General features: G+C 37.0%; 1 protein-coding gene across 4 annotated transcripts in view; it reads right to left on the bottom strand.

Moving 5' to 3' along the window:
* Positions 1–5,728: 5,728 nt before the first annotated feature.
* The window catches only part of spire1a (spire-type actin nucleation factor 1a), a 47,262-nt gene continuing 27,400 nt past the window's right edge, over positions 5,729–25,590 (bottom strand). Inside the window, exons 5-20 of one of the 4 annotated variants that reach the window (XR_013795157.1) lie at positions 23,629–23,700; positions 23,367–23,531; positions 22,310–22,396; positions 22,023–22,152; positions 17,628–17,675; positions 15,685–15,854; positions 15,479–15,572; positions 15,220–15,362; positions 14,049–14,066; positions 12,424–12,561; positions 12,226–12,296; positions 12,106–12,133; positions 11,122–11,276; positions 8,319–11,039; positions 7,743–7,815; positions 5,729–7,467 (exon numbers count right to left, since the gene is read on the bottom strand). Coding sequence is in view for 1 of the 4 variants with exons in the window: in XM_079591642.1 (XP_079447768.1) it covers positions 10,790–11,039; positions 11,122–11,276; positions 12,106–12,133; positions 12,226–12,296; positions 12,424–12,561; positions 12,950–12,976; positions 14,049–14,066; positions 15,220–15,362; positions 15,479–15,572; positions 15,685–15,854; positions 17,628–17,675; positions 20,200–20,241; positions 22,023–22,152; positions 22,310–22,396; positions 23,367–23,531; positions 23,629–23,700 (1,638 nt within the window). In the remaining 3 variants the exon portion in view is untranslated. The other 3 variants (XM_079591642.1, XR_013795156.1, XR_013795155.1) reach the window with 3 other exon arrangements.

The raw sequence follows: 25,590 nt of genomic DNA on the forward strand, positions 1-25,590 counted from the left end.
GGCAGCTTTTTCGCGGCCCGCCGGAGGCAAACGCTATTATATATATATATATATATAAAATATTTATAGCATGCAGTTTATCAAGAATAATGATTGATCAAACCAGATAAATTTCCATTTGACGTTTTAATTCCACATTTTAAAGTACAGTAATAGTCATTGAAACAAAATGTCAGCTCAATGAAATATAACAAAAAAGATACATATATACATAATGTACACACTAAAGAACATGCAAGTTTCCAATTATATATTGTTTAAAAACAGCCTTATAAGCAAATTATATCACTTAAAATATTTTTTTAATATTATCAAGAGGTCAGTTATGGGATGAAAAGAATTACCAGTAAACATTATAGCAAGTAATGAAGATATATGGTACCAAATAATGCGCAAGATACCAAATAAATTCAGGTATAACATCACATTTTCAAGCAATTCTTAACAATAGGATAAGTGGCAATAATTGAGTAAGGCTCTGGGGTAGAATAGACAATTATAATGGCATTGCTGATCTGGGGCACAAGATTTACACTGTGAATGTCTGGAGTAGTTCGATATGCGTGGCGTAGTGAGTTAACAATTGCAGGACAGTAAGTAATTATAATTGTTTCAAGTCTGACTACAGGTTCTGTGGTTTTTCCCAACCACCAATATAGGCAACACAAATTAGCATATCTTCAGTGATTCCTTGTGCGCCTGTATAAGAGTGCTTTTAATTCACAATTTAACACATATTACACAAACAATAAAATCACAAAAAAACATTAAGAAAAATACTACCAAGTATATCGACCAGACAAAAAAAAAAGTTTTTTTTATAAAAAAGTGGATTGGTCGAGTGTAGTCTGTTACAGACTGCAGGGTAGTGAGTGTTCCAGTTGTCAGTGATGCTGGGGTGTCAGTAGCTGTGGGTCCCTCTCAGCTGTGCGGCGCCTTTTTCCACCTTCACGGTCAGATGCTCCTTTCAGGTAACGCATAACATTAACCTGGACCGCCTCATCAGTGGCATCCTGGGTTGCCGGGTTCTTCCGTATGGCCCCTGTAGAAAATACAGATCTGTCATTCCATTTGAATACACATCACATACACATCTATCTAAAAATATCTAAAGAATATCTAACTTACTTTGAACAATGGTCTTCAGGAACAGGTCTCTAAAACATGCTTTTTCCCCAACACCAGTCCAAGTTGTATCAACGGAAAGGCGATTAGAGAAGACACTCTGAAGCATTCTCCACACTGTTGACTTTAGGTCCTTCCCACATTTGATAGCCAAAAAACGTAGCTGAAAATCCAAAAAAAGTGCCCCAAATTACATTTCTCATACATAAATATAAAATGTGACAGGCTTTGAATTCAGACTGTAGAATAGGCAGTGTACAATCTTAATTTGACTTTAGATTAACCTACAGCATTATAAACAATAGCAGCACACTTACAAATCGTTCCTGATTCCCAGAATAAAAGAACATAGTAGTCAGTCCTGGTCCCTCAACTACAAAACTATGACATTTATATCTTGGTCTACTACATGTATAGGTGGCCCCAGTGGGAATTAATCTAACAAACACAGGTGTTGTTTGCAAGTCGTACCTGATTGCCCAGTGCGAGCAAACGTCTTCAACATTGTCCCAACTTGCTTCACCTGCTCTTGAAGCGAGTTGCTGTCATCTGAAGCTAGAAAAAGATAGGCAAATGGTAATTTGGAACCTACACTACACACAAATATGTAAACTTTAAGAAAGAGTGCCATGTTCTCACCTGCTCGTGCATTGCTTTCTCTCCGGGCTTGGTTCTCCTCCCTCAGGGCTTGGTTCTCAGTCTTGAATCTCTGGACATCTACATAACAAAAGAAAAGGGATTCTGCAGGGTTTAGTCAGTCAAATTTACGACTAACATAATTATATAATCACTATATTAAGAGATATAGGTCTAGAATATACCTTCATAGCTGAAAACTTGATTCTGTACACGTTATTTCAGGGGAGTCCAAGGGCCAATCACTGAGTGATGACTTTCTCCTATTGATAAATTGACATAATAATATGTTAGAAGTTATTGCATATATTTACTGTATTGTACAACACACCTAGACACCTTTCATCCAGGGCAGTCAAGTGCCCTAATGAAAAACAGATTATGCATAAAAGGATTCCTCATCTTAAATAGAAGCAATAGTTTAAGACAAAACAATGTCACAAATAACATCACTTACTTGTACTCAAACTGTTGGCTCTGAGAAGTGGAGACTGGACTACTGGTGAGAAACCTTGTTCTGAGAAATAGGAAACAAAAATGTGAAAATCAAACAAAGGGTATAGTTTAGTGGCATGATCACAAATTAAGCATCACAGCAATACATTGTACATACCAGCTCTGAAGTCTACAGATGGTTGAACGTTTTCCTGGTTTTCTAGAATGAATGAAGCTTCTGGAGCATCGGGCAGCACGGAAAACTCGTTACCATTACTCGTTATGATTTTTTCAAAGCTCAGAACAGCTGGTGCATCTGGAAGACTAGACTCCTCTTCATCAGACATTGTGACTAACCATGCATTTACCTTTAAAGCCAAAAAGATTGTCCAACAGTAGGTCTCTTGGGTGAAGATAACCGGTTATGCTCTGGTCAAGGTATCTGCAAGAAAATGTGAACAAAACCACATTGTTAATGTTAGGAATATACGTGGGAAAAAAAATGATCAGCCAAATGTGGAACAGTGAGTGTTAAACAGTGTGTAGTGATTTAAGTGAACACAGAATTGTCCTCAAACATAAAATGTACAGAAGTTCACAGAATTACAAATCACAATAGCGTTAAAAAAAACATTGTTACATTCAGATAAAGATGTTTTATGACTCAATAAACATGATTGTAACGATGTATGTGTGTTCTTCAAACTATGTTCAGGTATCATTATAATGAGATTATATTCATAATGTAAAGGCAATCGATATAATTTATCCTTGAGCATAATACTAGAAAATAATATATTTTCTCTCTAATTGTTTTATCCAAAGCCAAACCAGATCACAAAAGTTTATATAAAACACTCGACTTGCGTTATAAAGTAATTTTGCAAACACATGGTTTTAATCTCATAAATTTGTGTATAGTGGCTAGCTAGCATGCTAACGTTACCTAGCCTCAGGTGCACCTGTCACATATATTAGCTGTTATTTTTATGATTTTATTGTAAATAGGAATGTTTACTGAAATGTTTTGTTTTTAGTTTTCAGTGCTAGATACAGTTTCAACTGTGAAGTTGAAGAACTGTGAAAGAAATGAGGGATTATAACAGTGAATAGCCAGTCGTTGGTGATTATAGATAGCAATAAACCAGATTTGAGATGTGTAAATGTGTGCATTAAGAGACTGAATGGGTCAAACTGCCCCATTTAGTCTCAGTCTCTCAATGCAGACATTTGCACTTCTCCATTCTGGTTTATGGCTCATAGATATGCTATTCTTTTGTGTGCATTAGAGTGACTAACGACAGGCTATTCACATTGTTATAATCCATAATTTCTAAAGTTTTTCACGGTTGAAACTGTCTATGACTGAAAACTAAAAACAACATTTCAGTAAAAATTCCTATTTAGAATAAAATCGTAAAAATAACAGCTAATTTATGTGCAACTGAGGTCTAGGTTTTTTTATTCCATAATTCCTGTAAAAAAATAATACATAACTGTAACTATAAGTTTCTGTTTCTCAGAATAAAATAATGGTCAAATACTGAAACCTGCGTATTATATCTTTCTAATGATGTATATTTTTTCAAGATAGTTCAAATTTAATCTTATTATTTAAAGCTCACGCTCTGGCAAGGGTTAACAAAATAAGTATTATTTTAGGCCGAGGCTTTTTATACGGCCTACCGCTGAACGCGGCCTTTATCCAGGAGCAGTTCCAGATGGGGAAATCTCTGAAACCCTCCGGAGGGTCTGGTGGACCAGAGTACAACGACAGCTGTTTCTGTTCTAACGTTACAGAGCAAATACGTGCGTTGACTCTCTCGATTATAGCTAACGTTAATGCTAAAGCTCAATAAACATCTAAAAAAAATGGCCGCCAACGGCTTTCGAAACTTTCGCCAAATTACAACCAGCCAGCATATTTTATGAGTAAATTATTTGATTTTTATATTATATGTTTGTATTTAAAGTTAAGTACACATTTATTATCTGCAATTTTGGCGCCCATATTAGCCGCCGCCACTGTAACGTAACGTACCTAGCAACTTTGCGTAAACATGGCTAACGTTGACTTGTTCGGCAAGAACTGAGATGACTAACGTACAGATTTTAAATATATAAACTAAAAACAGTTGCGTTAAACACAAAGGAAACATGTACTTACCTAAATGATGGTAGTCGACGTCGATGACTTTGTTTTGCGATCGAGTAGAACTGTACTACTCGAGTAGAGTGATGAATTGACGCGAATGTGTTTGTTATAGCGCCACCGTCTTATAAGCCCCGCCCAAAATAATTCTGAACACACACACACACACACACACACAAAAAAAAAAACACTGCGCATTCATTCTATGTTTTATCAATGACATAATGTGTTTAGATTTTATTAATATTTTTTTGTAATAATCTCTACAGGGACTTTTACAATTTCTTAAACATTTGTACAGATCACAATTGCTAATTAATACTGATAAGGTAAAACAAAAATAAAACATTAAGATTGGAAAAAAATAAAGTTTTTTTTTTTACTTTAAACTTTTTAAACTTAAAGCATGAAGAACTTAAGAAGAAGAATTTAGCTTTTTCATTGAGTCTATTCATGTCAAAACTATTTTAAGAGTATTTTAAAGCGGCTTGCCGCCAGCCGGCCGCAGTCCATTAGACAGAGGCAACCGCCAGAGAAAATGAAGCAGTCGGACCGCCGGCGATTTGCCGGCGGCATCTCGCTAGAAATGCGAGTGACGTATTCGGCGGCAAACGTTGTATCCCCGCCAGCGGGACGCACCTATAGCCGACAGCTTAGGGCCGGAGGCAAATAGAAGCCGTGTGGATGTTTTTTGCTATCTGGGTTATCACAAGTGCAACAACTTAAAAGATTTGAACGACACGTTTAATTCATCTATCTGTAAATATCTTGATATTGATTAAACTTGCTCATTTTATGGTATTTTTAAAGAAACTGCTGTCCATTTATTTTGTGAATACATTTAGGGTTGATTTAAGTTCTTATATTTAACCTTACTTATATGTGACCCACCGTTTTATCCTTAACGATATTATTTATTTTTATAATGAAATCCCCAAATTGTCATCTTTTGAATATGTTGTTCATTTCTATTTCTATCTAATATGTTGTTCAATTATATTTCCAAACATTTTCATCCACAAGCAAAAGTGGCTTACTGCTGTTTTCCTCTTTTTCTGTCGTTTCATCCCTCAGGCCTATAAATATAAAAAAATGCATTTTTTAAATGTATTATAATTACTTATTTAAGAAAATATATATTAAGATATTCAACCTTTTTCCTGTGTATACAATCTCATATTATGAATGCAAACATAATATGATATATATATATATATATACACCTCATGACTACATTTTCATTCAAACAATTAATTAAAGCATTAATTAATTAAATAATTATATTTGATTTACTGACAACAATGATAAATATTAATAAATGAGTAAATGAATGAATGAAAGTCACCACACAATAAACAAATGCATATACAAGTCAACACATGAAACAAAGCTTTATTCAAACTACAATCATGTAGACTACAGGCGCTGAACCACATCTACTGCCATCTCAACACAGCGGTTCCCATTCTGCGGCTTTATTCTGATGAACCAGCGGACCGCCGGAGGTGAGCCGTGCCGGAGGTTGTTGCGTGATGTGTTGTGCTCAAGCGGCAACCTCCCCGTCTCTCTCTTGAAACCAACACGGAAGTGAATTCAACGGCAATTCATCGACTGGCCGCTTGAGGCTGGCTGCAGAAGGGAGTCAAATCTGTATCTCCCCCATGTTAAAATGCCCAACTTTACAGCAGAACAAAACATGTTTACAGCCTGGTTCTCTCTGTGGCTTTGGTCTATAAAGCTAACTTTGCCCTTCATAACAACTGTGAGGGGGGTGCATTTTTTTATAACTCGCCCGTGTAGTTGATTAATATTTAAAGTTCTGCAAAATTAAGGGTGTGTCCACTTTTGAGTGACAGGTGGATTCCCGCTGATGTAAATGCTAGCCGGTTAGCAGTCACTTCACCTCAACAAATTCCAGCTGCTGAATTTGCCATCTCTGCCGTGTTTGTGCTTTTTTTCGGGATTATTTCATATAATTTAATACACCCGTGGCCCATTACCTCGCACACGGCTTTGGATTCCGCCGTTTTTCGTCGAGTGTCGTTCGAGAGAACAGCCAGCGCTGTATTCCAGTCGTTCTCCTCTGTGAACATGCACTATGGATGTGATGTCTGACAATTTCGTTGCTTTTTGGAGTTTTCAGATTTAAAAAACGTCTATAGATATAAAGGCTACACTCGTTCTGCGGTGCCGTTGCTCTGGGACAGATTATAACATGCTTATGTACCGTCAGATGAAATCCTGCAGGTGTCTGTGTTTCTCCGTCCATGCAATAAAAATGCACATCCTTGAATGAGCGCGTATTTCTAGCGCATTTAACGTTACTTGAACTTCACAGGTAATATAATCTATGTTTTGACCCATTTGAGAATTGAGATGCGGCCAAAATCAGAATTTAAAATGGACTGACTAATAAATCTCTCTACGAACTTGACGAGCGATGCCGCGCTGACGGACCATAGACTGTAATAAAGAGTGACTGATATGTATGCACATAATCACGGTCACACTCACTCTCAGAGTAGCCTAATATTGTAAAGTTACTGCATAATACATTTTCAACAAGCAGAATAACTTAGCTGCACAGAATCGCGATACACAGTCTCACTTGTAGCTATGTCTTTTAACTATTACAATATTTCGAAGGGCAAAAACAGGACCTTTTAATTGCCATTCTGATTTTAATCATCAACTGTCAGTGTCACTTTAGCGCGAGCCCCTGTGCAGTCGCAGACTTGGTACTGTGAGTAGCATATAGCATTAGCTCCCAAGCCTGCTAACTCCATAACGTCGCGCTAGGTGGGCGTGGTTTCAGATAGCCAGGCTCCTCAGCTCCGCCTCTTTGCCCATATTCTGTTATCCGGGAGTGACGAGCGGTGACGCGAGGCCAAGATGGCGACGGCCGGCTCCGCCCACTTTAGGCTTCAAAAATGCTCTTCAGAAACCTACGGGTGACGTCACGGACACTACGTCCATATTTTTTTACAGTCTATGGTTGTGCTTCACGATCTGAGGCAATAAGAGCCGGTGGAGAGATGGAGGGTCTCGTCCATGGCACGATCTTCAGCTCTGTGCTCCTCATCCTCAGTGCTCACACCAGTCTGCTGACATTTCAGATCCTACAAAAATGCACAAACATATCACAAAAGCAGTCATTTTAACAGCACAATGTCATTTGATTTCAGTATTATTTAGAAGACAAGAACGCTTTTTTTCACAAATGCCGCCATCATCTTTCCTTGTGGTCCTCCACCACAACAGCTGAGCAGCAAATGCACAGAAATAGAGTATCAGAAAAGTGCTTTAATAGTTCTGTTTGAAATTACAATAATTAAAATAAACTACAACTTAATATTTAAATAGTTGTTGTTATTAATTTCTGTAGTATACTCACTCAAAGCCTTTGATGCAGCATCAGCTTCATGAGCCTCTCTCCACCGGATAAACACACATCTGTTCATCTGTCCCTGTAACATCCAGACAAGATTCACATAACCTCTGTGATTTATGAGCTCAACACTACATTTACATGTTGAGGTTGTTTTAACTTTTTATCCAACATACATGTTCCTCAATTTATCAACAGTACTAATGGACAAATAAAATAGATAACTTATGTTTAGTTAATTTATAGATTTGTTCTACATAATAGCACATATACCACTCAGATGTATATTTCATGTTGTGCAACACTGCAATACTTATAAAAGATTTTCCTGTCAGATGTAAATAGACGTTTAAAATAAGCGTCTTTAAGATGTTTATGTAAATCCCCTTTAGAGACGTAACGTTACGTGTCCTTACTGGAGCTCCCCTGTCAGCTAGAGCTATACATAATAAAACGTGTTTTTACAGCAAAATCACAACTATACTATACTGTCTAACTCCTTTACATCTTCAACAGTTAAAACGTTTACTCTATAGTAGTTTAACACATGCAATTTTAACACAAGGAACCGTGTTTACTCACATTTGAAACCCCGCGCGTCGCTGATCTCCGTGATGTTTGATAATGACGTATCCTCTCGCGTGGCCTCCTGGGATAGAAGAGTATCCATCGGACTGCACTCGAAAATCTGTCTGGAAGCAGTAAGCCATCCGGGAACTCCTCGCCTACTCTTTTATGAATACTGATGTTTCGAACGTACTTCTTCCTTCACGTACTGTTTTCGTCTACTATATAGTAGGAAAGTAGGCATATTCGAACGCACTTAAGTCCGAATCTCGCGATAATTAGTACGTCACCCAGGTAATTCTCGCCTACTCTTTTATGATTCGTACATACTTTTTCGCTCGCCTACTCTTTTCCCCTACTATATAGTAGGGAAGTACGCGGTTTCGAACGCAGCCATTGACTTCCACAGTATTTATTTTCCTACTATTGAAGTCAATGGCTAGCGTCAACTGTTTGATTGCCAACATTCTTTAAGATATACACTTTTGTATTCAACCGAAGACAGAAACTCACACAGGTTGGAACAACTTGAGGATGAGTAAGTTATGACAACATTTTGTGGTGAACTATCCCTTTAAGAAATGTAAAATATGCCAGAAGTCAGCTGTTGAAAGTGATGTTTTTCTGCCCTCTAGTGGAGAATTTCAATTCTGTCTCTCCCATACTATAGTTTATGTCATGCATCCACAGCTAAATCATAAGGAGAAAACATACTCTAAAAACCCAGCAGTTTATCCAAAAGTGTGTCACTGGTATAAAAAGACAATCAATATTCAGGTAATAATATGTGGCAAAGTTTGCATTATCTTGATCTCATTTAAACTGCCAGCATCATTAAATACATCCTCACTGATTACATTATTTTTCTTTATTAGGGTTCCATAGAGATTATGGTTTTAATATATCCTAGTGATGTTATCTCTCATATGACACAGTATTATTCCTTGACATATCCAGTCTGATGATGAATGTTATAATATCAAATGCAATTTCAAATGCTTTATTTATTGGCAATTCTGTTTCTTATTCTAAAAAAAAAAATCATAGATTTCATCATGCATACCAATCATTCTTTAGCTTAGAGGAAGGCAGTACAGTCAGTTTTGCACAAAACAGAAGAACAAGTCAACAGGCCTGTATACCATCAGGCATTTGTATTTATAAGTGTGCACGTGTTTTTTTTAAGTAAGGAAAAACTGAACAAAATCATTCCAAAAACCCTGACATGACTTAAGTACCTTCATATAACGAGATGTTTAAGACTCCTAGGGTCTTTCATTGCACAAAATGGGTCATTAATAATATAATATAATATAACATAATATACAAAGTTTTAAGACATCAAAATAAACGTGGTTGAAATAGTACAAAATATATTTAGAAGTTGAGTGAAAAGAAAAGCAAAATTTGACACTTAAAAATAAAAATCATTATTAATAATATAAATCATATAACTTTATAACAATAGAGCCTATTTTAATAGATCAGTGGATCAGATGAGATTCAGATATACAGCATGTACATAAACAACAAAGAGAGAGTTGGTTTCCCCCTTCGGGCCGTCACGATCTCCGGTAAATGTTATTGAATATGTACATCAGGTCCAAGACACATATTGCTCAGATTGTGGAGATTTGTTTGGCACAGCCGATCACTCCTTTAAGAAACACTACAGCTTTTAGCATCCGCTCTAAAAAAAACACATCTTTACCCTCGTCTTTGACTAAAAGCTCAAAAACACATGCCATCAGACAGAGGAAAAATATATATCTGTAAGTACTCTCTGTAATTATCTAAAACGCCATTCATTTGGACCGTGTCACTATTACAGCAGCGATTTTAACGAACAATAAGAAAAACATTTGGTAAGACTTGAATTGTTGTGGAGGCTGAGTTCATCAACAGTCTCTTGGTCGACTAGTTCTTCCTAAAAGGGGAAAATTAGTCCGTTTGGATGCCTATTTACATCTCTAACATTTAGGCTGATCATTCAGCTACTATTTACATACAATTGAACCACTTTTCTTTACTATATTGAAAAATGTACATTCAGGCCTTGGTTCTTTCAGGAATCAAAGCAGCCTTGCGTTTTCTTTTTCACACTGTCATTTTCATTTCCTTACGTGTTAATTCAGATTCATCTGCTTTTGAGAAAAGCTGGTCAAAATAAGTTTATTTAAAGTGTGTTAAACTACATTCCAAAGCTCCAATCACAGAATCAAACCATTTCCTGAGAAGGCTGGTGCTTAAGGACTCATGCTGGAAGAGGGACGGCTGTATTCCTTCACCTCTGGCACTTTTTAAAATGGAAAAGAAGAGGTATCGAAGGTACGTTACAAAGCTAATAAAAGTGGCCGTACTGTCATACGTAACAAAACACCTTTTACATAGCAAGCTTATTTCTGTCTGGCACGTTCACACACAGTATAAACAGGAACGTTTTAATAGGAAGGACCACACCGTGAACGTTCCAAGCACTTGGGATCCTAAACCTCTTTGATAGTCCGTTCAGAAGGTTTGAAGTTTGAAGAACTGGTGTTGGACATGTAGACGGAATGGGTCCTGCGGTGCAGACGGGCACGTTTGGTGGTCAGGTTACGCCTGCTGTTGCTGATGATGTCGTTGATGAACTTTTTGCAGTCCACGCAGACCTCCATGGTGCTCCAGTCCTCTGTGAACTGCTCGGGAAGCTCCAGCTCGTCTTTGGAGGACGTGCGCTCACCGTGCTTTGATGATCTGAGAGGGATCGTGACAAGAAATACTCTCACTGGAAGCACTTACTGTGGTACAGATCATACTCATCATTTCTGAAGCTCACCTGGACATGGATCGCTGAAGGCTGTGGCGCTTGTGGCTGGATGCGGAGGAGGTCTTCTCTGCCGGGGCTGATGCTCCAGACTCCTTTTTGGGAAGGATGCTGGGGCCCAGAGAGGAGATGGGCAGGCTGGCATGGGGCTTGGAGGGCAACTTCATCTGAGATGAGAGGATATGAGGTCATTAGCAAATTGAAAAAATGCACATTGTTTTTAAATGTTTGAGGTCAGTCAGATTAATACCTTTATCCAGCCGCAGCAAGGATGCAATAAATTGACCAAAAGTGACAGTAAAACATTGATAATGTATCAAAATATTTATATTTACAATAAATATTGTTCTTTTTATTTTTTTTATTTTAAAGTAACTGTTTTCAACGCTGATAATATTGCACAATATTACTGTTTTTACTGTATTTTGGTCAAATAAATGCAGCCTTTTTGAACATAAGAGCTTTTGAAAAACATTAAAGATGACCTATTATGCCCTTTTTACAAAGGCTTGATTTTGTTTTTGGGGTCAACTAGAATTGTCATGCTTGACTGTTCAAAATACACATCATTTTTCACATATTGTACATTATTGCAGCACCTCTCTTCTCGGTAATGCTCTGTTTAGTTCCCGTCTCTATGAAGCTCCTCCTTCCAAAAACACACTGTTCTCTGATTGGTCAGTGTGCTGTGATTGGTCAACTGCTTCGGCACGTTCCTATCTGCGAGTTTTGACATACTACTAGCACAACTAAACCAGATCTTGCCCCCTTTTGTTTTGTTTTGTTTGCGTATGGCTTGGACATTCATATTTTAAATGGGGAATATTGTGATGTTCATTCCTGGGAGAAAACTCAAGACTACAATGGAGGCGTTTCAGGGAGTTCAGAAACTTTTGCAAATGTGCAAAAACCATAATAGGTCCTCTTTAAATAAATATATATTTTTATATATATATTAATACAAAAGTAGCAATGAGTTAAAGATGTTACATTTACCTTCTTACAACACTGTGAACAAACAGGCCTGTGAGAGTAAAAGGAGAAGAAATATGATTCCACTGCACATCGCAACTTTGTTTTCATTATTTACATTTCTGAATGAAAAGCTCCACCCACCTCTTACAGAACTGGCAGGTGTAGGACCAGGTGAAGAGCGAGAACTTCTTCGTCCGACACGAGAAGCAAAGCTAACGGAATAGATCGCACAATTAAACACTTACTGTAGTGAGCTGCCAGTATTTTAAGCATCATACAGTAGGTGCGCTCCAAAAATAAAGCTTGGGCTGTACATTTACACGAGTAGAGAACATTTACCTTTCCTTTCTTCAGCGCATTATACACCTCTTTATACTGTTGGAACTTCTCCAGCTCTGCTTTAACAAGAACCTGTCTGATATGCATCACCTCCTCGACGGTCAAAGTCAGGCACTCGACAGGGTAGCAGAACTCCTCCTGAAACAAACACACTTTCACAAACATGCCGAAGGATACGTTGCATATTTAAACATGCCATGCTGTCACACCCAAGAATGAGGGATGGAAAACTATTACATGCTAGACCATGACTCTGCAGGGTTTCACCCTCTGCAGGGTTTCAATCTTCATGCTCTGTGCTAAAAAAATGCACGGCGCCCCAGGACTAGTCCTTACCCAATTTAATAAGGAACACTGATTTAAGCACACATAAAAGCCAATAGACATCTCTAATGCTCACATTCAATCACCTTAACTACCACTCGACAACACAAATCATCACTACAAATACTCATATTGGCTTTTATGACCCCCCGTCACCCAGTGTTAGTGTAGTATCATCAACATGTAGGTTAATAGGACGTACCACACGACCGCTGCCTAATGCGTGAGCCTGACCAAACAAAACAACATGGCTATTATTAGATATTTGTTGAAAACTGACTGGAGTATAGTTTCATGTACAAAAACAAAAAGTGTCACTGATGCTCCCTAAATGTTAAATGAAAGAATATTTTAAATATGAAATATTGTCTAAGAAACACTAAGCCAGTATAAGAAAGAAAGCAAAGACAAACCTATTTTAAAAGCACACTGTTAAATTGTTGATAAATTATAAATTATGGGGGGGAAAGAAAATGAGGCATATCTATCCACTAATGAGGCATATCTATCCACTGGTATATAATATAATATAATATAATATAATATAATATAATATAATATAATATAATATAATATAATATAATTTTAATATAATATAATAAATATAATATAATATAATATAATTAGTGCTGTCAAATCAATTAATTGCAATTAATATTGAATCTAACATAAAAGTTAGTTTATATAATATATGTGTGAGTATGTGTATATATCTATGAGTATGTGTATATATATATATTATATATATGCACACGCGTGTCTGTGTGTGTGTGTATACATACACTCATGTGAATGTATAAATATATGTGTGAGTGAGTGTACATGTATATATAAATATATAATATACCGTATACATACATATATTATGTAAACAAACTTTAAATTTAAATATAATATAATATAATAAAATTATTATGATTTTGCAAATATGGCTGGCTATCTCTATATTATCCCTTACTTCACATTTTTAAATATTAGTTATAACTTATCAAAATCTAACACTCTTTGAATGATGCACATAACTTAAGCATTATTCATAAGGAGAAAGTTGGTTGAGCAATGTTGTCTTCCGTTATGATCATAAAATTGATGACGGGTAACTGAAGTGATTTTAGTGTCGGCCCATTTCCTTCAGCAGCTTTCCCTACTGGCCATGCAACACTGTGCAACATGCACACATGAAGCAACAGCCCAGCTCAAAGACTACAAAGCGATCCCACTGCAGATGAAATAGTGATGAAATGACTCCAACATAATTCAACAATCTGTGGGCATGAGAATGTGGAAGATGTGTGCTTTACCTTGTTGTCCGAAGACAGCTTCGGTGTGAGGCAGGAAAAGGAAAGTAGAGCAGTTACAGCTCTCTATCTAATATACTGCAATAAAACTACAGTATCACTCACTATCTAGAACGGTTTAAGAATCAGATTCATGTAAAAGGTCTGTGATTGTCAAATTTACAACAGTTCAAAGACCTCAGAGGTTTTGCAATCAGCACTGATCAGTTACGGTCAGTGACAGCTACATCTGAAGCAGTCCATTTTTCATAAATTACCGGTAAGCTTCATGTAGTAAATCTATCAAGGCGGATAGACTATATGATGTACACTACAGTTCAAAGTTTAGGGTACATTTAAAAAAATAAAACCGTACCAAATGCACCAAGGCTGCATTTATTTAATCATAAATACAATAATAAAGTAATATTGTGAAATTCTTACAATTTAAAAATAACAGTTTTCTATTTTAATACATTTTTAAAATGTAATTTATTCAGCATCATTACTCCAGTCTTCAGTGTCACATGATCCTTCAGAAATCATTCTAATATTCTGGCTTGGTGCTCAAGAAGCATTTCTTATTATTATCGATGTTGAAAAATGTAATATTTGTGAAAACAGTGATGCATACAGAATTCCTTGATAAATAAATTTCAGTATTGCAGAATAAAACTTTTTTTTTTTTTTTTTTTTTTACAAACAGAAAAAAATAGTACTGACTCCAAACTTTTGAACGGTAGTGCAAGTCATTATTCACTGAACATCTTTCCCTTTTGGCATGTGTATCGTCAGCGTAGCTGCTTTCAATGTGTGAATGAGACGAGAAACTAGAGCAGTCCCAGTCCGTTCCCCTAACAATACATCCAAGCCCCCTAAGGTGTATGGCATAGAGTAGCCTATAATTGGTCTTCTGAATTGAAAATGAAAGCACAAGTTCTCCTCTAACTCTCTCTCTCTCTCTCTCCACACTCAGGGCCTGCAATGCTGCGGCACTGGACAGACTCCTGAGAATCTAATTATACTTTCACAAGGCTCAGGACAGTTAAGTGTGACCACAGCCTGGAGCCAACTGACTGCTCTACGCCAAGTTATTCTGATTTACTGTCCTGGGATCCACTCGACAAGGAAAACAACATTACATGCAGGAACATGTCAAAAACATGGATCTAAAGAAAGGTTGTGTTGCAGTTACCAGAGATTTGGAGTTCTGGCGAGACGGAGGCAGGAAAGACCGTTCGCTGGTGGGAGCTTCCTTCTCTATGGAGTGCCTCCTCTGCGGAGCGAAGCGTTTGTCAGGTTGAGGAGTGGAAGATATGGGCAGGAATTTTGGGGGAACTGGGAAAAGACAAAATGGAGTGCAAAAATTCAGTTGAAGACGAACCAGAGAGTCAATGACATGTTTTTGTTGGACTGCAAATACAAAGTTCTGTATATTTCATGACGGTTCTTACTCTTTTTGCCCATGACGGACTCTGGAGATGTGTCCTCAACCAGTGAGGTGGATATGCTGGAGCTGCTGTCGGATTTTCGCGTGTTTTGGTCCTCCTGGAGTAAGAAAAAGAGGCTAATGCAATTGGCTCCCATGGGATTCGCATAGAAGTCTGGTTCAACATTTTGGCAGGGTTTTTGAAATATAGAAAATATAAAACACACTCACGTCAGAGTCTGAGCTGTCGAGCTCGGCCAGCGTAGGTGCTTTGAGCAACCTCTTCCTCTGGGACAGCGGCTGACCTCCGGCTACACCGTTCACAGGGCTCCGAGCCGGCGTCGTGCCATTGGCCAGGGACAGTGTGCTGACGGCCAACTTTCGAGGTCCGTCAGGGATGTCTGTGTGGATGGACATTATGGACATAATCAGGCACCAATCAGAACAGCAATGGCTTGCACATTAGGAAAAATAGACTTTACACTGCACCCAACTACAAATAGTTTATCTGATCTTGAGCACTAACAGTTCACATTAAAATTGTTCGCATTGAAATGGCATCTGTCTGGTAGCCATGTCTTAAGCATCAGCCTGAGGCTAAGAAACTGGGATGTTTCCAAACAGTAAGTGGAAAGTGAGGAAGGAAAACTGGAAATGTTGTCCATTATGGCATCTCGCTGTGTTGCTGAACTCATAAGGCGCATGAGTTACTGTATTTACATGTTCATGGATATACTGTGAAAAAAGCGGTTCACTCACTTTTACTCTTTTACTACATAGCGAATGCCACAAATTTCACTATAAGGTAGAATTCAGACAGCTAGTAATACAATACGTCTCGAATGGCTACAAAACACTTGAAATCCAATATGACAATTTAGAGGTAAAAAAATATAAATTTTATTTGGATTTCAAATCATATCTAATGTACTTTGAATTATAAAACCGGCCTATGTGGTATCAGGGTGAAAGGTTATGCACAGTAGAATATAGTGATGAAATTACACAGCATTGATGTCCATAGCAAATTAAAAGTGTAATTCACAAAATCAAGTCAATAGAAGATAGTTACGTCACAGAGTGACTGAAACAAAAAGTCACAATTGACATTATGGCTATGGATTGATGATTTTTGAACAATATGGCTTAATAATTTGGGGTCGTTGAGATTTTGATAATGTTTTTAAAAGAAGTCACTTATGCTCACCTAGTTTGCATTTATTTGTAACAGTAAAGCAGAGATATTGTGAAATATTATTACAATTTAAAAATAACTTTTCTATTTGAATATATATAAATAAATATGTACACTTTTTAAATGCAATATATTCCTGTGATGGCAAAGCTGAATTTTCATCATCATTATACCCGTCTTCAGTGTCACATGATCCTTCAGTAATAATTCTAATATGCTGATTTGGTGCTCATTAAACAGTTCTTATTTTTATCAATGTTGATAAAAAGTTGTGCTGCTTAATATTTCACTGGTTTAATTATAATTTTTTATTCAGTATTGTTTGAATAATAGAAAGTTCAAAAGAACAGCATATATTTGAAATATAAATGTTTCATAACATTACAAATGTCCTTACTGTCACTTTTGATCAATTTTAAGCATCTTTGCTGAAGAATATTAATTTCTTCTTAAAATAATAAAAAACCTAAACTTTTGAATGGAAGTTGAAATCTCTCTGACACCAAACACTAGATGGTCTCATACAGACAATTCTCATGTAATGTAATTTAATGTTTAATGTAATGAGACAATGGTCTCATTACATACAATGTATGGGACTCTCACACAACAAAAATCATACAATCAGAAAATGTAATATAATAAAGACCCGTATACTACAGCTAAGATACGGACAATTTCTATATTAAGAAAACAAATATATCTGACATCCATCAGTCAATGTTCCTCGTGAGATATTTCAAGAACAGCCTTTTTTTTTTTTTATATGGACAGAGTATGAAAATAAACTGCAGCATATTAAATATTGATGCCTGCAGACTCAGTTACATAACCACTCTTAAACTAGACTAATCCTCATTCAGAAATGAATTCTGTGAGATCTGTGTTTGATTCATACGCAAGCTCTCAGAACCCAGGCATTTCTCACACTGAGCTCAGAGGTGATGTGACAGTCATGCTTGCATCAGGAATACTTTACCTGAGCTTCGGAACAAGTCCTGTGGGGTGCTCATACTTTTGCCTGCGCCTAAAAAGGAACATATTTTTCAATATGATCCATTCCCAACAGCACAAAACAGCTCTTTCTGTAGCTGACTTTCACACAGTAAGTTAATATATGTGTAAACCACACTTAGGTTAACCAATCAGCAGCTTTGAGGCCAACTTGTGACTGTGACATCAGCACAATAAAGCACAAACACAGTGCATCCACAGAGAAGCAGCAGCCATACATGACAGAGGATTAGTGGGATATGGAGGTGGAAAGAAGTGTGCGCTATAGCAGAGGGAGGAATTATAGAGGAAAGTCCAGTGCAAACAGCCATATTGGAGGCTAGGAAAAACGGTTTTAGATTAAAAACTATAGGCCTTAATGTATATGGTTTGTTTAACAAAACGCAAATGAAAACAAGGCGGGGAGGAAGAAATACAGTGGGCTTTATTCATTTAATACCGACAATGATTAACTCTACATTGCTTCCATCTGCGTATGTTGCTGCAAAATGCTGTCAGTAGCTATGTTTCCATCCACATATTTATATGCACATTTTGGAATATGGCATTTAAAAAAACTGAATGAAAATGACAAGATGCACGTAAAATCTTAAAATATGCATAAAAAACGTGCTCAGTTGAAGTTAATAATTTATTATTCTGTAACAACACGCTTGCATAAACTATGATGGAAACGCATTTACCTGAAAACTCCTGGATGCGCAAAAAGAAAAAGAAATCACGTGACTGCCTCAACAGATCACGTGATTGGATAACTGGACTAACCTGCAGACCAAACTAAATTGCACACCATCTAAAATTGTGTCGATATAATGAAATGCCTAAGCCAAAGTTTCATCAAAATGATTTGGTATAATAACCTGCCAGAATCTCACGCCTCTGAATGCAAGATAACAGTTTAATTTGCAATTTTGGATGAAAACATACCTAGTGTGAACACTCCTTATATCAAGGTTTTTTTAAACGGTGTCTGGAAACTCCCAGGGGGAAGTGGAAAACATGTATTTTTAGGGCTGCCAAAATTAATATACTTGCATCATACTTATTAACTTGAGCTATCAATAAAATAAAGCAATTATTCCGTTTTTTTAACGGCAATAACTAAAAATGTATTTGGTTGTTACTTTCTAGGGAGAATCTCCTTGTTCATAACATATGTGGATGGAAAAAAAAAATGATACCACCATAAATTATTAAATAAATTATATATATATATATACCCATGTATGCCTCATTTTCATTGGCGTCAAATTAAATGTGGTATATATTTATTATATGACCAAAGTCTATTCATAGATAAGAATATCATCTGGTTATTAAGAATTACAATAAGAACCAGGACATGAGAGTAACTCTCTATTCACAGGCCACATCAATGAATATCCAAGTCAATCTTAACAACCATAACCAAATGTATTAAATGGAAGAAAGTCCATAATTTAATAGATTTGACTGATAAGCAAATACTGTACGTCACTGCTTACAGAAAATCTTATAAAAACCTAGATTTATTCTCTAAATCTGGGTTTTATTTGTTTGAATGTGTCTTGGTAAGCCTGAAGTTTCAGAATAAACCTTTATACCGTACATACACAGCTAAAATTGTAATAACTGATATTACTGAAACTGGAATACACTACATGACTTTTTCAAATCTGAACAGATTTTTAAACACAAGGCATCATACACATGACAACTCTGTGAATGGTTAGAGAAACTCTGCATCATACACTAACAGTATGTCTACACCGATATATATTATAGATATAGATATATTATATGATATATAACTTTATTGTCAGACAAAATCTGAAATTTGTCTTGGATTACATTAAGTTAATTCACACTTACAAGAACCATACCACGGCGTGACATGCCACATAGCACATAGAACCCATTATAATCAGTGATGCTGTCTACACTGGATGCGGCGTGACGCGACACATTACCGACAGTAAACTGACGCCCCAATTTCTGCAGTACTTCAAGCGCTCACGCTACCTCTCTGACACTAAAAACAAATGGATTTGCAATGGTCGCTTTGTCTTGTCACAGTGTAAATGACTGAGGATCACACACTACCAGACTTTCAAGTCGTTCCGAACACAACAAACTTGCACAGAAACGTGCCTTATTGCTAGGAAATGCATGACAAATGAAAACAATGCGTTCTAAAATAGTCTCAAAACATACTCCAACTGACCAAAATCTGCAGACTGACTCTGACATTTGTCAACAACTATCAACTTGTCCAGACTGCAAAAAGGAGCAAAAGCTGTGTAGTGTATTCCAGCCTTTCCAGAACGCGATTCTGGTCTAAACAGACTTCTATCAATCTTGATAATGTAAGAAGGATTTCCTTTAGACTGAAGGCACTGCCTTGTCCTCTTCCTCCTCTGAGGACTATCAGGATCAATGCCACGACCCCACCAGCTGAGGAGCGTGACATGAGGGTAGGGGCGACCGAGGAGGTCAGGCACAACCACAGAAGCAGGGTCAGTGAGCGAACAGCGGTAAAGCCACAGTGAAGTCTTTACCTGATGAGTCAAAACTGACAGACATGCTAAGTGGGCGCATTACTGTGAGAGAGAGGCAGAGGATATGGATGAAAACAGAGGGAGGAGAAGATAAATAAAGCCATGGGTTAAAACAAGGTATTAAATGTAAATGCATTCAATGTCAGATATAAAGGATGCTGTTCTGTAAATCTGTTCATAAACAGGAACACAATTCTACAACTGAGCAGCCAAAATAACATGTAATTTCTTTTAGGGTCAAGAAAGAATCCATGTTATTTTTTACAATTTTATACCAGACAAACAACCACTATACACGTAAAACTGGCAATGCTATGATTCACATTACGAAACTGAGGACTGATGAAGCTTTCTGAGAACATACAACGGATAGCACATTCACACAACCAAGTGGCATACAATCAACTTTTTTAAAACAATTTTAAGATCAAGAACGAAAAAACTTTTTTAATCTCACAATTTTGGACCGGGCAACCACTTTTTAACCTTAAAGTTAAAATGTGAGAAAATACTGAAGTATAGTCAAACTATTCACAAAACATACAGTAGATATTATTATGATAATCTCCTTTAAGTTTTAAAGGTTTATAGACTGTAGACACTGAACTTTGTCTCTTTAGGCAGATGGAGAAAACAATACTCCTTTCACCACACAAAATTATATACGTCCATGCCAACTTTAAGTTTTAATAAGTCTCCTGCAAGCGACTTAAATCTTGAGACATTTATCCAACATGGATCAGTCTGATATAATGATCGACAGATTTTTGCTTGTGTAACTGTACAATCATCCACACAAAGAGCCTAAATGCCTTTTTGTATATGCACACATTCAACTTAAAAAAACCTTACAATCTTTAACCATTCTACAGAGAAAATCTCAAGGCAAATACACTATTAGGATTACAAACCCTCTCTATAACCTTGTAAACATCAATGGAGCTGATGTACAGTATGTTACATGAATCTAATGTTGTGTAACAAGGTGAATATATAGTATCAATCGAGGAATATTAGAGATTTACAGCTGTAAATTAAATGGGCAGCACAGAGTTAGAGACACAGGGCTTTACAACAGACACTGTTAGGGGCAATCGAAAACTGCAATGGTTCAGTGTAACACAAGCAGCCATGCATGAGAATGACACACTGTCACACATTTGCACTGCTGTCAATCTCGATCACATCGACACATACAGTACTCACCTCCCTCCACACGACTGATATACTTGACATTTAGGTTAACAGCATGAAGTAAGGTTTTAATGTAAATACAATGCTACGTAAAATAAATTATGTATATAGAATATGAATAGAATGTATTTGGAAAAATATTTGTGCACAGAACGATAAACATGGAGAAATGGTGCACTGATAAATGATGAACACTAGCAGTCAAAAATGTGGACACACTTGATTAAAATATTCCTCATGATCTTAAAAACCTTTTGATTATGCTTAAATCTTTAGAAATTGTGCCTACATTTGAATATCTTTATTTATAAAAAAAATGAAATGTAATGTTTTCTTTTTTATGGACAAGTTGGACTAGTTAGTGAAGGAAAAGCAACATGTTTGGTCACTATATAAATACCATACTTCCATTTGTGTTATTTCATAGTTCTGATAACTATTATTATTGTAAAATTAGAAGAAGAGAAAAAAATTATAATAATGAAAGAGTAGATGTCCCCAGATTTTTGACTGGTAGTGTATATAATGGCAGAATTAAAAATGGCAGTGTTTTTTTATTAGTACGGTATATGTAGTCCAGCTTATGTTTTTAGTCATGTGCTTAAAGGATGTGAAGAAAGTGCACTAACCGAGTCGACTTCTACGGAGCATGTCAGGTGAGACAGGCCTCAGCTTTCTCTCCGACTTGATCTCCTCCAGGATACGTTCATGAAGACTTGGAGGTACATGAGGATGAGGCTTAAGCTTACGAGCGGAAGCCTTAATTAAAGCACATCCAAACACACAAAGGAACAATGGTTGAAAGGATTGTGTTAATAGGTGTATAATTTGTATGAATCGATTCATTTCATTTTAAAGATACTCCAGCTCACAAATGACCAAAAGCAAGTGTATTTTTGTATGCGTTCATGCTCACAGGATTCAGTGGAGGCCTGGATCGAATGAACTCCAGTATGACCTCATGGGCACTCTTCTTTAACCTCGGAGGAATGTCACCATTGACCTACAGTAAAAAGGAGGTACAGCAGGGATCACAGGTCAGACAGGCTCTTTACAATAAGCACATGTTGTCAGTAAACTAAAACCTAAAGTCTGTGTAATTTGCAATGAGTCAGAAAAGAATGCACCAGACACATTTCAAACAAGTGTCCTGTCTGAAGAACGCATTTAAATATTATTAGTGACAGATATGTGCTATTGCCTCTGCATTAATAACGGGAGGCTTGTTGAATAAAAATGTGACCCATTACCTCACTAGGTTCAAATTGGCCTATCATGCAGCTGGTGATAGGCCAATTTGGAAGGTTTGCAACCTTATACGTCTATATACACGATAACCTCCAGCCATCTTGGTAAACTGTTTTCAGTGTCATTCACTTATCCAGTTCAACCCAAGCGTGCCGTACAAGCCCTGAAAAGTGAAGCCAAAACGTCTCGATCACTAGGTCACTTGAAAAGTGCAGGGAGAGTGCATTCAGCGAGAGTGAGGGCGGGGAGTTGATTTCACGGCTTTACTTCCTGTTCACTACTGCGCAGTCTGGTCCCGAGATCGCTACTGCGCAGACTCAAGTCCTAAGATGTCAGCGCCAAATCGGGAAAGTGGCGGCTTCAGTTCTCAGCAATGAAAGAGAGCAAAGGGGCGTCGCCCATATTTTTTTACACTCTATGGTTCAAGCCTATAAAACCTTGTTTTTACCCTGCAGCTTCAGAAATAAGCCTGCTTGAATTCTGATAAGCAGAGTAAACATTGTTGTGGTTTATGATCTCTGTAACAAACAGCAATAAAAGTGAATTGAACTGTGACTAATGTTGGTACAAAAGAAAAAGCGACTCATGACTGTTTGTTCATGGAGAAATAAAGTTCAAAAAGATGCTGAAATCACAAGATATGCTCTGAAAACAGTCAGTATTCAGTCATGCAACCCAGTTCAGGATTCATCAATTCATATATTCATCTATACATGTCCACTAACCATGACCTTGCGAAGTTTGAAGCGTTGCGAGCGGATGTCATCCATGAGCATCTCATAAGGCGTGAGCTGGTACTCGAAGGGTAGAGGGTTATAGAGACGCTCCTGGACCTTCTTCAGCTTCACACCATGTCTTAGGTCCCTCATTACCTGCACCCAAAACCGTGCCTGTGGAAAAACACGTCCTGAACCAAAGTGCACTCTTAACAGAGCCCAGTCTGAATGCATTCAGCACCATTATTTTGGCTTTTGGGATTGCTCTTACCCAGTCAGCATTTTGCAACTCGTTCAGGTCTTTGACGGGCTCCTGCGTTTCTCCTTCCATCTTTCGCAAATTCTGAGGGGAAAAAAGACAGAAAAAGATCTTAAGACATATTCCTAAGGTTTCAAAAGAGGGCTGTGAAGATCCTGCAAGGGGTGTAAAATTTTACACATAGAAATGTCTAAATAAAAATAAAATGTATTATGTATACACATACACACATACATATACACACACAACACTGTATATTGTATACACAATGTACTTCAATAAAATGTATTCAGAGTTGGTGTAAAAGATGGCTTAGATTGTCCTCAGTCTGGTGTTAAAATAAGAAAAAGTCAATGTCGCTTTAACCATTGTGGGTCTGGCTTGTTTGTAAATCGATTTGTTCTCATGTGACAGACAGTCCCATTAAGCAGGACAATATTAATTCATCAATATTGTAGCATGATCAATACGCAGCTAATCCAATCTTTAACTACTTTAACTAGTCTACACTACACTGGCAAAAGGTCATTTCCACACAGGGTTGAAGTTGGGACAACAGCATCCATGATGGTGGTAATGGCTGTGCCACCTCCAACCAATCGACAAACTATAGACTATAAAAAACAATGTGTAGACTTTAGAGCAGAAAATATTCTCTTATCCTGTTTGTTTTGAGTTTGAGTGGTTTGACATTCACAACAAAATAAATGAGATTTACAAATCACAAGACAAATGAAAATGTGTATTTTTTTTCTGGCATAGCCTTCAAATTATATAAGCCAGGCTTATGGTCAGAACAATAAATCATTCTTTTGCTGCCGCCTGGATTGCTTATTAAATTCCTTTGGTGATTTTGCAGTCTTTCCCCCTCCTCAAAGTAGAAGTGTGCGTTCCCCTCTGGGCTTTACCCAGCCCTGACGCGGATTTAGCATGAATGAACAGAAACACACAGACAGAGCTGATATCTGAGCAGAAAGAGTGATCTCCTAAATCAAACACAACTGTGCTGCATCACAAAACACAATCTAAAAAGGAGGAATTCATTAATGCATAAGAAAGAAAAAGAAACAGCTAGATTGACAGAAATAGTCTCGCTCTGATGATTCAGAGCTTTTTTTCCTCTGTGTCTAAGATCAAAAGGACCACACAGCAGATTCTGTCTTTTTCTGCCCCTTTCCACTCGCTCTCTTCACTCCTCTTCTTCTCTAAAGTAGGGGTGCTCATTCAATCCAGCTTCTAAAAATCCACTATGGTGCAGCATTCAGTTCAAAACTTCATCTCCCAGTAATATTCACCTGAGCAATTGATCTGGGCTGCAAAGAAAATCTCATACTTCTATAACTCAGTGTGCAATTTGTCAATGTTATGTCACACTTTTGATGACTTCACTATTATTTAACATTGAGTAGTTGTGTGCATGGACTTTTCACTAGCAATGTTAAACATGCAAAAAGACGACCATGTCATAAAAATTCTATCTTGATAAGCTGTTGCACACTATAAATTGCCTTGTTTTTTGTAGTTAATAAATAAAGATTTATTACTGGGGTATATTTGACAAGAAAATACGATTTCATTATTTTTATTCAATGTGTTTCTTGTTCTTTTCTTTTTAATTATTTGTGAAATTTGTTCAGTGTTAAGTGTTAACATCTATAACATTTAGCTTAATTCATTACTACTTTACTTTTAGGTTCATACATTGAAAAACTGACATTTTTGACAACGGGGGAAAAAAGACCACAAACTCTTTCTGCAAAGGTTGTGGGAAATGGGAATAGAGTCGCTTTGAAAATCCACTAGAAACCATAATAAGTCCAGGAACCACACTAAACTAAATGTTCAATGATGCACTCATTCTATATATTGCATACCATTTATGACAGATAGCATGTAAAATTGGTCCTGGATTAGCCGTTTAAGATGTGTTTGACTAGAGATAGGACTAAATTCAGGTTTAGGATTGAGCAGCCC

This window comes from Phoxinus phoxinus (assembly GCF_949152265.1).
Source record: "Phoxinus phoxinus genome assembly, chromosome: 19".
Lineage (NCBI taxonomy): Eukaryota > Metazoa > Chordata > Actinopteri > Cypriniformes > Leuciscidae > Phoxinus > Phoxinus phoxinus.